This window comes from Mandrillus leucophaeus, unplaced genomic scaffold (assembly GCF_000951045.1).
Source record: "Mandrillus leucophaeus isolate KB7577 unplaced genomic scaffold, Mleu.le_1.0 Scaffold81, whole genome shotgun sequence".
In the NCBI taxonomy this organism is placed as follows: domain Eukaryota; kingdom Metazoa; phylum Chordata; class Mammalia; order Primates; family Cercopithecidae; genus Mandrillus; species Mandrillus leucophaeus.
The window spans coordinates 2,132,406-2,147,999 of NW_012108808.1; the positions used below are offsets into that span (position 1 = coordinate 2,132,406).

The 15,594-nt window shown below is 32.6% G+C and overlaps 1 protein-coding gene across 2 annotated transcripts in view; it reads right to left on the bottom strand.

Moving 5' to 3' along the window:
* Positions 1 to 15,594, bottom strand: part of SPOCK3 (sparc/osteonectin, cwcv and kazal-like domains proteoglycan (testican) 3) — a 516,259-nt gene that overhangs the window by 117,751 nt on the left and 382,914 nt on the right. For both annotated transcript variants that reach the window (XM_011967787.1, XM_011967788.1), the window contains exon 6: positions 13,530 to 13,644. In XM_011967787.1, coding sequence (XP_011823177.1) covers positions 13,530 to 13,644 — 115 coding nt within the window. The remainder of the gene's footprint in view (positions 1 to 13,529; positions 13,645 to 15,594) is intronic.

Here is a 15,594-nt window from a genome sequence, read left to right on the forward strand (position 1 = left end):
GGATTGCATTGGGAGTTATACCTGATGTAAAGGATGAGTTGATGGGTGCTGATGAGTTGATGGGTGCAGCACACAAACATGGCACAAGTATACATATGTAACAAACCTGCACGTTATGCACATGTACCCTAGAACTTAAATAATAATAACCAATTAATACCTTAATATTATTATTAATACCTTAATTATAATATTATTATTAATAATGCCTTAATATTATTATTAATACCTTAATAATAAAAAAAGAAAATATTAAGGCATATAGCTGTAGTCAAGGAAACCAAACAAGACAATATAAGAAAATGGAAAATATTAAATTAGAATAATTATGGACATAGAGTAGGAGTGCCAATTACAAGTATTACAGATGAGAATTTGCTGCAGGTTTAGGACCGAACAGGTCTGGATTGGAACAGAGTGTAGAAAGGTCTAGAATAGACAAAGTGCCAAGCGAAGAGCAAGTGGTTTCTAAGCAGCAGAAAGCTGTCATGTTGCCACATTTTCAGAAATTTGGTCAGTAATTGAAACAACTCTGAAAGAATTTAGACAGTTGACTACTCATGGCACAGCAGGTAGCAAAAGCTTCTTCTTGTTCACATGAGTTCCCATTGCCCCTTAAATCCCACAGAGGCAACAGGAGTCAGCCCAGTGGAAGGCGGAGCACACAGATCTGTGGCATATCTGAGGAGCACGGGGCTCAGGAAAAGCACAACCTATATGGGATTAGGAGCAAACTTACTCGCTGTTGCCTTGGAAGAAGGCATTACCTTTACTACCGTGGGAAGTAAACAAATATCAGAGCAGTGAGGGTCTTTGTTATAGTCTATTTCAATAAGTCCACTCACTAACTTGACGGGAAACATTCTTCCGGATGCTTGCTTGGAAAGACAGTTGAAGACTTCTGAGCACACTGTGGAGAATTGATTTCCTACATCCTGGGAATGTGACTGGTATATTCTTACAATTTCAGACTAAAGAATTTTGAAGATATGGCAATGGAATTTTGTTCTTTCCTCTTGACGAAAAAGAAAGCTATTTAGAGGCTCCATGGAAGAGAGTTAAGAAACTGAAGAAACAAAAACTCATGGCCTGGGGAAAACAATTAGCATAAAATAAATACACATAAAAGTAAAAGCAGAAACATATCAAAGATCATGTTAACTAAAATTTGGCATGATTTTAAGCAAATGAAAATATTGAATAGAAGATCCATCCGGTCTTGGCATTCTAGTTTAATTGGCACAAGGACATACAATACAGCATTTTATAGTGGTGATGAACATGTATATGTAGCATAATATACTGTATTATAGTAAAAATTATTTACAAACAATATTAATAGTATTTGCTGATTTTTAACATTTAGTGTCAAACTCCAGACTAATCACGAAAAACTTGTTTTAGTTAAGTAATAATATTTAAGTGTAAAAAACCATAAAATATATGTAGGTGAAGGAAGTCGAGATGAATGAGCAGAAGTTGTTGTAAAATTAAGGGTGCTGGTGACACTTTTCTGAACTTGATGGAATAAGAAATAGAGAAAATATACACTTATCGAAAGGTTAAAAATTACCAGTGAGAAAACTGTAGTAATAATTCACTATCACTATGGGAAGTTTGAGGTAGAGAAATAAGATAAATACTTATTTTTCAAAATAGTAACTATTGTCTCTAATTGATGCATTATCAGTGAAGGGATATACACATTAAAGTTACAATAGAAACAACCAAAAGAATGAAATACCCTAGTGGTTAAAGTGGTTACCGCTAATCAATAAAACAGAATTTTAAGGGTTTGTGCAAGAACAATTAATCTCATTATATTTTGATTTGTGCTAGTTAGCATTTTACCATGTACACAAATTATTTTGTGTCCAAAAATTCTCTTATAGAAACCGAAATTCTGAACCTCTCAGAGCCATTTTAGACTTATTGTAGATTGTGATTCAAAAAGTAGATTTCGATTCAAAAAGTAGATTTCTCTGCAGTTATTTTCTCTGGTATCATTGAACATTCCTTGATTACTCTTGCTTTGGGTAAATTCTGACATTAGAGTTGAGATATTTCTTTTATGGTGTTGAAACTGCCAAATTTTAAGCAAAGTGTTCCATTACAGAAAAAAAATAAATAAATAAAAGCAATTAGAGCTCTCACGTTCAGAAAACATAAGGTAAATACTAATAAATATAAATGTATTCTTAGGCAAATGTAACAGGATTTAAAGCAGGTGCTATTAAATACCCGATCTTTGGTAGGGATAGAAAAAAAAAAGGATGAAAATCTCAAAAGGACAGTGACCAGGAGGTAACATGGTTCCACAATCCATTTCAGAGTACATTATAATGTAAAAGTTCTCATTAACAGGTCATTTTTGTTCAGCAATAAACCATACTTTTACTCCTAGAGATGATTTGGGGAAAATAAATTAAAATTCTTGAACTGATTTTTTTGTTTGCAGTAATAACTTCATTACAAGTGATTTTACATTTAACTGATGCTACTAATGATGTAAAAATAGTAGAAACAGTAATAATTTTGCCAATAAGTAGAAATTTGGTATAAATATACTTTACAAGAAATGCACAGAAAAGATTAATTAGTAATATATTAAGTAAATCATCTATTGCTACCATAACTATCATCCTGCATCACCTTGGAAATATGAAAAATGCTACCAGGAAAGATGTAAACAAAATGGCTGGGTGCAGTGGCTCACGCCTGTAATCTCAGCACTTTGGGAGACTGAGGCAGGTGGATCACCTGAGGTCAGGAGTCGAGACCAGCATTGCCAATATGGTGAAACCCCGTCTCTACTAAGAAAAACACAAAAATTACCCGGGCAACGTGATGTATGCCTGGAATCCCAGCTACTCAGGAGGCTGAGGCAGAAGAATTGCTTGAACCCAAGGGGCGAAGGTTGCAGTGGGCCGAGATCACGTCACTGCAATCCAGTCTGGGTGACATCTCAAAAAATAATTTAAAAAAAGATATAAACAAAACTTCTAAGGAGAGAAAAATAAATGATGCATGTTTACTTGTTGGCATCTCAGAATATTTATTATGTAATATTTCATGAAAATTTGGCTCCCAAATATGTACACTTATAAGAAGTTGTCCAAAATCATAGGCAACATAGGCCAATAAATTTTTAGACTTGCAACAAGCAATCCCAAATGATTTAACATTGCTTCTTTAAAATGTATATTTAACTCGTGGCTTGTAGTAAGTTCATTTTAAAAATACAATGTCAATTCTTTATGTATCTCTGCTTGGTAAAATAATACAAATACTCTTAAGTTATTTCACACATATCGCCAAAATTATATACTGTTATTGAAGGAGCACATAACCTATGACCATAACAGAAAGAGAGATTCCAAAGGGCTAGTAAGACACTGTAATTAGGAGGCAGCAATCATCTCTTCAAATCCTTGCTTTGGTGCTTATCAGTTGTGTGACTTTAGACTGGTTACTTAACTTCTCTGTGGCTCAGGTTAATCATGTGTAACGTGAAGAAAGGATACAAATAGCATCCACATCCTAGGGCTTTGTGAGGACTAGATGAAACAAGACATTTAAATAATACATACAGCTAAAGGAGTGTCCAGCATATACTAATAAGGGCAAAATGATATTAGTTTAGCCCTTTTACTTTAAAGTGGCTATGAATTTATGTTCAACAAATTTAAGAGATTTAACCAAAGTTTACAAAAGTGACAAACCTGGGTTAAAATCAGTCTCTTAATTAAAAACACATAAATATGCAGAGCATAGATAGTGAAGGCAGAAAGACTATCTGGTAACTATTTTAAGTTAAAGAAATGTCTCTTCACTTTGGAACTTCAGTTTCTTCATGTTCCCAGCGGTTTACTAATAAGAGTTACAGCCAGGCACGATCACGATGACTCATGCCTGTAATCCCAGCGCTTGGGGGCCTGAGGTAAGAGGATTGCTTGAGGCCAGGATTTAGAAACCAGCCTGAGCAACATAGTGAGACTCTGTCTCTACAAAAACAAAAATTAAAAAAAAAAAAATTAGCCAGGTATGGTGGCGTGCACTTGTAGTTCTAGTTACTCAGGAGGCTGAGGTGGGAGGATCACTTGAGACCAGAACTTTGAGACCAACCTGGGAAACATAGTAAGACTTTGACTCTAAAAATAAAGTGTAAGATTTAAAAGAAAATACATATTTTGAGAACTAAATGAAATGACAAAGGCAAATTACCTTGCATATAGTAAATGCCAGATAAATGTTATTTTCACCACTTTCTCTCATATTTTACATTTGTACTGTGTTCTCTGAACTCCACTGAAACAAATTATATGTCGGAAGTGGGGGATGGGACAGCAGCGGGAGAAGAAACATTTATTGGATACTGACATGGTTTGGATCTGTGTCCCAGCTCATATCTCATGTTGAATTGTAAGCTCCACTGTTGGAGGTGAGACCTGGCGGGAGGTGATTGGATCATGGGGGCAGTTTCCCCTAGGTACTGTCCCAAGTTCTCATAAGATCTGGTTGTTTAAAAGTGTGTACCATCTCCCTCTTCTCTCTCTGCCTCCTGTTCTGGCCACGTAAGACATGCCTGCTTCCCTTTTGTCTTCTACCATGATTGGAAATTTCCTGAGGCTTCCTGAGCAGTAGAAGCCCTGATGCTTCCTGTACAGTCTGCAGAACTGTGAGCCAATTAAACTTCTTTTCTTTAAAAATTACCAATCTCAGGTATTTATTTATAGGAGTGAAAGAACAGACTAATACAGATACCTACTATATATGTCAAGTAATTTGTTCACTTTATTTTACTGAACTCCTGCTAGACTGAAGTTGCTTTTTCTATAGTTACTACTGATATTCTAATTGCTGAAGTCTGTGGTCATTTCTCAGCGGTCATATTACTGAACATTCCTTCTGTAGTCAAGAGTCAAGCTCTTTATCTCTTTCAAGTCAGAATCATTCCTCAGCTTCTGGTACACTGTTCTCTCCTGTTTCTCCTTAAGTCCTCCACAGATTCTTTCTCCTTTTCTGACCCATGCATGCTAGTCTTTTCCAGAACTTAGACACTGCTTTTCTCACTTTCCGTTCCTCAGTGGATTTTGTTCACTCTCATGATTTGATGTATTACCTGTAAATTCTCCAGCATTTACTTTAGAAGAACCCAGACTACTTCTCTTAAATGGGTAAAGGCAAATGTGTCTACACTTGGTTTGGCCATTGACACCTTAAAAACACTATGTCCCATATTGAAATTAACAACTTTCCCATGTCGTTTGAATTCTCTAACAATTTTTCCATCTCGATTTTATCACCACAATCTTCTCAGGAGTTATCATTAATTCTCTTCTCCTTTCTTAAAGTCAATTGACAAGGCATAACCATTTAACGTCCTAAACATTTCTTGAATCTATCGTCTGCTTCCTATCTCTGATATTTTAATCACAATCATTTCAAGCCTCAATTCTTACCAACTTCCTAACTGCTCATGCTCCTCCATTCTTGAACCATCATGTTTCACCTTTATCTATCCCTCACTAAGTATTTAAAAATCCATATATAACATTTCTCATGAATGTTGAATTCACTGAAAATCTTTGTGGACTGGTATGTTCAATAATTTGCTAAATATATTATTTCTTTGTTATATTATTCCATATTTATTTATAGACTTTGTAATATAATTTCCAAATAAACTAATCTAATACTGAAAAGATGTATTGTAATAAAAACTCAGAAAACTATACCAACTTTCAAGATATACTTTTAACTTAGTTGTTATATAGAATAAAATGTAATACAATTTTACTTTTGTAATGTTTTTGAAATTTAAAAAATTCACAGGCATAGTTTACATTAACATGTAAATAGAAACATCAGTCACATAGTTGCATTTTCTTCCTTTTCTTATTTAGTCACTTGCAAAATGTCTAAAGTTTGTTATTTGCAAATAACAGAAAATGATATATCCATAACAGAAACTATTTACTACTAAGATAAATTAATGTAGTAAATTGATAAATAGTAATTAACCAAGGAATTTCAAAGTATAATTACAAAATAAAAAAGTATAGAGTTGTATATACAGTGTCTTTACTTCAACTAACTTACTTGTATCAAATATATTTTACAGAAAAAGAATTCATTTTTATTTATTACTTTTAATTCAATATGGCTTCATTATTTCTTTTCATTCCACAAAACATAGATAATATTTGTCCCGTATTTAAAATTGACAGTCTTTGAGAATTTTTTCCTATTTCTGAAATATCAAAACAACAATTTCTTTATGTGGCTCTGTAAATACTGCATTCATTTTGCTTTCCTTTCTTATTTTGAGGCTTAAAATTATCATGAGATCCTGAAATCCTCCTAGATTTTTTTTAAGCTGATAAGTTACATAAAGAAACTATAAGCTCAAATATCATTTCAAGAGACTGTTCAGAATGTGTGATGCTAAACTTCAAATGTATTTCATTATTCTTCTATGTACATAAGGATTTCACAGAAGATCTTCTAACTACAAAGCAATTGACCTCATTTATATATTTGGAAAGCTAATACATTCTATAGTAGAATTGTAATAGCAAACATCTCCTTACTATCGTACATTATATTTAATATTGGTACAAGTAAATGCTGTTGAATATGTGGTAGATCATACTTTTTAAGATACATACTCGGTGGAAAGGGGGATGACAGCCATGTGCATTGTGGAAGTAATATTTGATTTTGCACTATTATATGTGGGCATATAATTGTTATTTATTTCCTTCCTTATAATAAGCTTGAATGGCATGTGGTTTCTATGTTAGAATTAAAATGTGTAAAGCACACTTAAGGTAAGGTCAGCATGATATAAGTTAAAGTGTAGAGATAGTCTGAAAAACAGTATCACTCCCTCCAGGGTAACTTAGTGTGCTTTTTCAAGAAATGTACTCATCTTAACATATAGATCTCAGGAAAAGAGTTCACCAATATCAACATCTTAATATACCTCAACATATCCATTTTAAACCAAGAAATGCTCAGTTTCTGATTTCATCTTCTGGCCAAACCACACTGTACCGTGGTGCTGATGGGGCTTTCATCAATTCTGATTTGTCGGGACCCAGTTCAAACTTGTTAAATATTTGGACTATGACCACTGCTTTTAAGTGAGTGCTTATATTGCATTTTGTAAATAGTTATCTTAAAAGAACATGCCATATTATGTATTGGAAAGGAGTTAAACAAAGAATAAGTATAAATGTCCTTTAGTGCTACAAGAATTAATACAGAGCTATTTCTCACTTTCATATCTGATAACATACAACCACATAAACTCAAAATTCAAAATTTCTAAGTAAAATTAGTAGGGAAGTTAAAATTTAGTCCAACATTAGTTTCATAGATAATGTAAAATATTTGTGTAAAATATGAAATTTATTATTTCACACGAAAATAGTTTTCAGAGAGGACATTGAAAACTGTCCCCTTTCAGGTTTGTTCTGTTTTCAGACACATTAATTTAATCCAAGAACATATTTCAAAAAATCCAAATAAGTAAAGCTTTATTTTTATTATAAATCATTATGCAACACTTGCCAATAAACTTACTTAATTTTATTTATCCATGGATCCAATTAAACAAAATTACAGAAGAACTTATCATTTATGAATATACTATATTAGCTATGGAGAAGCATGCATGTTGCAAGAGTATATTAATACACTGATGTTCATCTGTTTCTCATTGAAAATTAATTCCATAATTCAGAGGATATAAAAAAATTCCATCATACAAAATTAAATGTTAAAACTAAATTATTCACCACTTGGAAAAAGGCATACATTAATTCTTAATCAATAATACTTTTTCCTTAAATCAGTTAATTTATAATCATAGCAAAATAATGAAATAAATTTTGTTTCTTGATAGGGTTCCATAGCATTCAGAGTACTGAAATAAATAATGGAAAAAATGACTGTGTCAGATTATAGAATAACTCAGTCCCGTACCTTCTCATATTGTAAATAAAATCTACAGGCTTTGTAGTTTAATATGGAAAGAAAACTAAAGTTTACAAACCGATACTCATTGTCCCCACATCCATCTACAAGTAACACAATCAGTCTCAGATGAAGTATCTTTTGTTAAATAAACAGCATCTTTTTGTTTGTTGTGGTTGTTGAATGCTCTCTGACCCCACGCCAAAATTTCATGGAAACCAGTGATCTCTGATATGAGGAGGACTCATTACAAATCCTTCTCAAACGTGTGTCTGGTGTGGGTCCCAAGAAAGAATAAAAGCAAGCACAAGATTTTTGTACTTTACTGCTGGACCCATTGTACTTAGAAATGCATGGCTCACCTCAAGGGCCAAGGTTTGAAAAAAATGTCTTTTAGTAACTCATGACAACAGCATATGAATCATTACAAACTGCTTTCTTTTAACAGTGATTAATTTGCATTTTAATACACACATTCTGATAGAAATTGTCAAAAATCAAGTGATAAAGAATTTAAGAAAATGTAAATAATGTCACAAAATTATAACTGCCAAAACATAAAAGAATGAAAGTATAGTCATTAACAAATGTGTCCAGATGGTAGTTCACTGTTATCTTTCTTGATGACTTTGATCACCTAGAAAAACTATTTTTAATTACAAAATAATACAATGTCCATTTAAGCCTAATAATTGTATCAAGAAGCAGTATATAACTACATATATCTCTATATATCCCTCTCTCTGTATCTGTAAATATATGTTGCAATGGCCAGTAGCTATAGAAGAATGTGAAAGACTTGTCAAAGAAAATGACCAATAATAACTTTCAGGCTAAAGAATTTTTTACTGATGAGTTGTTTCAAGCTCTCAATGTAGAGATATTTTGCAAAATATGCAAATACATACTATTAACTATAGAAAAAATTAAATCTCTTCAATTTTTGTCACCCAATATGATGTTAAAAGCACCACAAATAAAATTACAAATGGCATTTAATATATGAAAAAGTCATGTAATTTACTAGGATTCAACAGCATTTTACAGGTATAATCTGTTGAAATGAAATATAAATGCAAAGATGGTTAAATTTGAGGAAATATATCCATAAATCCCAATGATTCATATATTTTATATTTTACAGATGAAGAAACGAGACTCGTAAACTTAATTATATAGCTAAGAACCACACAGCAGTGAAGGACTGGAATTCTAAAATTTATACCCTTAATGAATAAATTAGGCTACTCCACAGGATAACAATGCATAAATCAGAAAGAAATTCCATAAACTGGTTAAACACACACACACACACACACACGTGCACATGCACATACACACTTAGGATTAAAGTCTAGTATATAGGATAACAGATTATATGAACAAAGCAAAAAGAGAAATTTGAAAGTTACATGATTCTCAGCTCCCAATAAAAGAAACCTCTAGTTGTATTTTTTAAAATGCAGATGAGGATTAGTAGGAATTATGAACCAAGGGCCCAGAAAAATAAGCTAGTCCTTTCGGTTAGCATTCTATAAATCACCTGGATTACTAAATTCAGAATTATCTTAGAGGGATTCTTTTTCCTTGTCCGTCATATCCAATTGGAATTAAAGTCTTGTGAATTTCATCTCAACAATATTACCCCAATTCAATTTCTCCTGTTATTTCTTCATCTACTATCCTCGTTGGGACTTGGTTGCCTTATTTCTAAAATAACCACCCACCCCAACTTCAAACAAACAAGCAAAAATTGTCTCAGTAACTTAAGTTTCTCTACGATTTACTAGAAACCGTTAACTCTTTTCAAGTAAAACTTAGAAAAACAGTTTTGAAAATGTTAACTCTTTGTTCAAGAACATAAACATTTTCATATGTCTGACTGAGATAAATTAATTCCAAAACTTTCATGTCTGGCAATGACCGATTTGCACTGTATCCTCCTTGAAAGTATTCTGTATCCTAGAGCAAAGGGATGGTTTTCTTGAAGGTGCCCAAAGCCTTTAGGGTTCCATGTTCCTTTTCTACTTCCTTCACTTTTACCCAGCGTCACCTGTTACTTTTTAAAATAGGTTATTTTCCTTCTCTATTCAGGCTTCACTGAAACTCAACAATTCAAACTATCAAGATGCATAAAGAGTATGTGTGTATATGCATGTTGGGGGTAAAATATTCAAACTGATATAACTTGAAATGAATTAAATTTTAAGAGTTTAGATATATAGAACTATAAAACTCATAATCATAAGAAAAGTAGTTTGAACTTTGGAATACCCAAATTTGAGACAAACAGAAAATGTCAATTAAAATGATCTTTTGATTCTAACCAGTGAAATTAATAACTAAATGGAGCACCTTAGATATGTCATACATCTAAAGTTTACCGTGCTTATGTACCACTGCTGTGTAGACAACTTAAGATTTGTCTAGGGTAGAAAAATCCTACTGAAAAATAAATGCTTTCTACAATATTTTTCGATGTTATTTTTCAGTGAACTTCTGTCTTGCACGTCCTTTCTAATTCTTAGGATTGCATTATACACACACACACACACACATAAAATCTGTGGAAGATGGTCTATTCATAGACTATGCTCACAATTATGAATCTCATATATTCCTAGCCATAAAAATATTAGAGGCCTCTAAAAATCAGCTGAAATATCAATATTATTTGAATGAATTTGACCTATTTACAAATAATACTTTTTTATTTGCAATTGAAAAACAAATTAACAAAAAAAGATGGAAGAAAACGAGGGAATCCATTAAAGGACCCCAAAGCACTGGCCTTTGTAATACTAAATGTATGAGTTAGAAAAGGAGAAAAGTGTATAGTTACGTTACTATTGAAGGGTGTATGCTTATCTATTTATGTAAAGTCAGAATCTAGGGTTTAAATCATGGAATGTATGTGTTTTTATTTATTTAAAATACTTGAATGTATGTATTTGGACCAATTTATGCACATTTGTTAATAAGTACATTAGAGAAATAGAGTAAAACTTTATTCATACTTTATGAAGAAAACCTACATTTATTAGTTTTAATGCATTTCAGGTAGAATTAAAGTTTCTGATCGTAACATAGGAAAACATATTATGGTGCCAATTTGACCTCAAATATATGAAGTCAGAAAGATTTAAGAAATATCTCATTGCTGGTAGTTTATTCCTCACATTTTCTAGAACAGAGATGATATTAAATAGAATTTCCTGCACTGTACAGTCTACCTAAGGCATGCTTCTAATGTAAATGACAGTTGAAAGATTAGAAATGATACTAAACTCAGTCTCATATTTCCCCTGTCTCTCAGCCTTTGGCACTGTGTAGAAATGACACTCAAAATTGACTCTGTTTTTCCATAGCAGGTAGCAAAATCCTGTACTTGCGTTGCCCTGACAATTTGTCAGAGCATTAGTTTAAATTCTTCTTGCCTCTCTTTCTACGCACAATTGAACGCAAATGATCCTTATCCCTTGATGATATGACTTTTAAAAGTTTGCTTCTTGATATTTTAATATACACACTATACAGAAAATTTGAGTAATGTGAAAAATAATTACTGCTTATTCACAAGAGATCCTCTTTTCAGATGTATTACCTTCCATCTTTAATGCACATAGAGTTCCTTTTGCAGCTTGTGGTTGATTATCATAAATTAATACTACATCAAAAATACCTTTTCATTCAAAAATCAGTTTAAATACAGGAAACCTCACTGAAGTAAAATCTTGTTGAAAGGCTGTGATACATTAGAGATATACACTTACTATGACCACATTTCAAATGTTGTGCTTAATAGCCTTCAGTGAAAACATTGGCTCATGGATAGTGAACCTGGTAGGACTTGTTTCTCAAAGATAAATGTGGTCAATTGTGTCTTCAATTTAATTGTGAAAATATACTCCATCAGGAGTGGTAATGAGGAAGGCACAAACATCAAAGAATTTCAGTCAAAATAAAACCACAATTAGCTTTTGGATTATCTGGGAGCTAATTAGTATATTCAAGTTGGTACTGAAAGTCTTTATTTGTGCCACGTTGAAAACGGTGGATTGGAGGAGATGAGGGCTGAGGACTACAGAAGGACCCACACTGGGTGGTCAAACTTAGACCGGGGCGAGTCAGCAAGGTTGAGGCTTAAAGAACAGGGCTCCTGGGCAACATACGTGGTGCAGTGTATACTGCTCGGGTGATGGGTGCACCAGGATCTTACAAATCACCACTAAATAACTTACTCGTGCAGCCAAATACTACCTGTGCCCCAATAACTTATGGAAAAAAAAGAACAGGGCTCCTGGAAGGCAGTGTGGCATCTCTCTTCTACCAACTGGTGTCATTCTTCATATGATCTAATGATTGAACACTAATTTACCATTAATTTTCAAATCAACTAATTTATTTTTAAATAATAAAATTAGTCTCTCTTAAAGGCAATGCGATAACATTTAGTTTCATTTTGTTTTTTCATCTTAAATATTACTTAATGAGTTTAGACCAATACAAGTGGCACAACTGAGGTTTGGAAGTTATATCTGTAATGAAATATTTATATGGTATTGTAATATAGAATAACAAGTATATCATGCTCAACAAAATACATAAGTTTATATTAAAGAAATTTCATACTCAATACATTTTTACTATTTGAATATCGATTCTTCACATTTTTAAGAAAAAAGGGCAAAAATTACTTATCCACATTAATAAGGGCACCCAATAATAATTATTAGGAGAGTTCAATAGTAATAAATTATATGATAACTGTTGAAGACAGTACTCTAATGCTCTAAAATATCTTTTGACTTAAAGACGTATCTAGTCTCCACACTTCCTTCTTTATCTAGAGGTGCTAAGGACTGGAGCTAGCAGCCGTGGAGACTTTTTACAAGGGAATAAACAATATTTCAAATATAATAATGACACCATGTACACTATAATAAATAATCTTAAGAAAAGTCAGGTTATATACTATAGTACATATCTGGTTAAATGCATTTTATTTTTATTAGATAGTAAACTAATGAAAACAATGATTAAAGACTTCATCTGGTCAAAAAAAAGTTTAACTTATAAAATTATTACACAGGAAATTATGAAACACAAACTGTATACATGGGGCAGACATCTTTATTTAAAATGGTTAGTATTAATTGAGCAGTTGCAGATCTGATCAAACAACTTAATTACTTACTGCTTTATCAATAATCAGTTTGCTGCTCTAAAAGAAAAATATAGATCTAAAACACATGTTTTAGACACAACTATTTACAGAATGCATTGGTTTAGATTTCTTCTATATGATGACCACATAGGAAAGAAGTGTCTAGTTATTACTATCAAAATAAATAGAAATCTATGGAAAATCATTTTTTGCTATAATAGTTGAGGCTAACAGGAAAATATCTTCAATAAAAATATAAATGATATTAGGCATTTGTATAAAAACAAACTTCATTGTGTATTTAATGATAACATTTATTGCAAAACATTTTAGTAGAGAGGGATGAATGTAAAATTATAAATATATTTTTGTCACTTACCTCTCTCAACATTTCTGCTTGTACTGGTGGGCTTATCTGAAGGACATGGGCAATGTCCTTCACATTTGACTGAGATCTGTTTTCCTAAGACACATGCCTGATATTCTAGTTTGCACTGTATAAAAAGAGAAAAGAAAGTAATTCAAATGCTTTAGTTATATCAGCAGAAACTCAAGAAATGTTTAGAAAGAAAAGTAATTTTTATGCATATAATTTGGAGATCTTTTCATGAGCTAATACATCTCCAATACTAAAGTGCAGTTTTACACACTTACGTAGTGTATCACTGCTCCATAAAGAAGGCAGAAATGCAGTTGCCTTGGTATCATTTTAGTGAACAATCACTGAGAAATATAGTAGTTTTAAAAGTCCTTCTTAGTTTGCCAGATCTATTACATGACATGAATAGAAAATTTTAGAATCAAATGGAGAGAGGCATTACATAGAGTTTGACAGTACATCTCTTGAGCTTCTTAAATGTAATCTCGGTTTTGGTTACTTAAGTAAGCACGTCTTCTCTTACTTATTGAACTCTCAGTTTTGGCTACAGAGACTCTATGCATCAGTCTTTAGCCAGTGGCTTACACAGCATCAAATGGCCCATCTTATATCACCCTAGGCAAAGAATTATAAAATATATATTTGTAAATTGATGTGTTCGTCAAATAGTTCTATAGCTTCTTGTGGTTTCCCACAAACATAGCCCTATAGCTCAAACATTCATACACACAGAGAACAAACATATATATTTACATACAAAATAAATCAAATATTTAGGTAGCCTTTATATAATATACTCTGTGTGCATATATATTTCACATGTACTTTTGGTGTGATGATGTGCTTAGTGTCTCTCTAATCCTTGTGTGCAAATGGTTTTTCGACTGAACTTCCCATAGGTCTTACATTGGAATTAATGTACATTCGTAATAAGATATTGTCACCTAAGAACGTTTCTAGAAGCCCCAGACTTTATTTCACTTGTTTTACAAAAAAACAGTATAGCATGCCTCTCTTCTCTCCTGTGGTGCTTGTATGACCATAGGATTGAAAACAAGACGGTGATGACAGTGCATTTCTGATTCTACCACACATGTAATGGGAAAGGATAAATAAGTGGTCTAGAAGAGAGGAATGCCTGAATCTAAATTTTCTGCGTACCATCTTCTAAAAGTGACATTTAGGGCTAGTTGCTCAAATGTTTTTAGCCTCAATTTTCCCATTAAAAAATCTGGGGTAATGATACCTAATTTTCAGGGTTTTAAGAACCAAACAGCCAGTTTTTCCCCATGTAGTGGCTATCATGAACCAGGCTCTCCGTAAATGCTAATAAAAGCTGAATACTCTTAAACAATTAAAAACATTATGACACACGAGATTTTCATTTGTTTGCTAACTTCTTAGTTTAGTTTTAGTTGTGTTTGGCTTGATTTTTTTTTTTTTTTTTTTTTGTAAACATTACTCCTGGTAGAATTTTAAGCCTAAGTATCTTTCATTTATTTCTAAGACAATATTTTATAACTGCATATTTGACATGATTAAAAATTATACTCCCAGTTATGTGGTCAACTTTAGAATAAGTGTGATGTGTTGCTGAGAAGAATTTATATTCTGTTGATTTGGGATGGAGAGTTCTATAGATAGATGTCTATTAGGTCTGCTTGGTCCAGAGCTGAGTTCAAGTCCTGAATATCCTTATGAATTTTCTGTCTCGTTGATCAGTCTAAGATTGACAGTGGGGTGTTAAAGTCTCCTGCTATTATTGTGTGGGAGTCTAAGTCTCTTTGTAGGTCTCTAAGAACTTGTTTTATGAATCTGGGTGCTCCTGTATTGGGTGCATATATATTTAGGATAGTAACTCTTCTTGTTGCGTTGATCTTTTTACCATTTTGTAATGCCCTTCTTTGTCTTTTTTGATCTTTGTTGATTTAAAATCTGTTTTACCAGAGATTAGGATTGCAACCCCTTCTTTTTTTTTTTTTCCATTTGCTTGGTAAATCTTCCTCCATCCCTTTATTTTGAGCCTATGTATGCTCCATCTTTTAAGAGTCAATAATTATCTTCC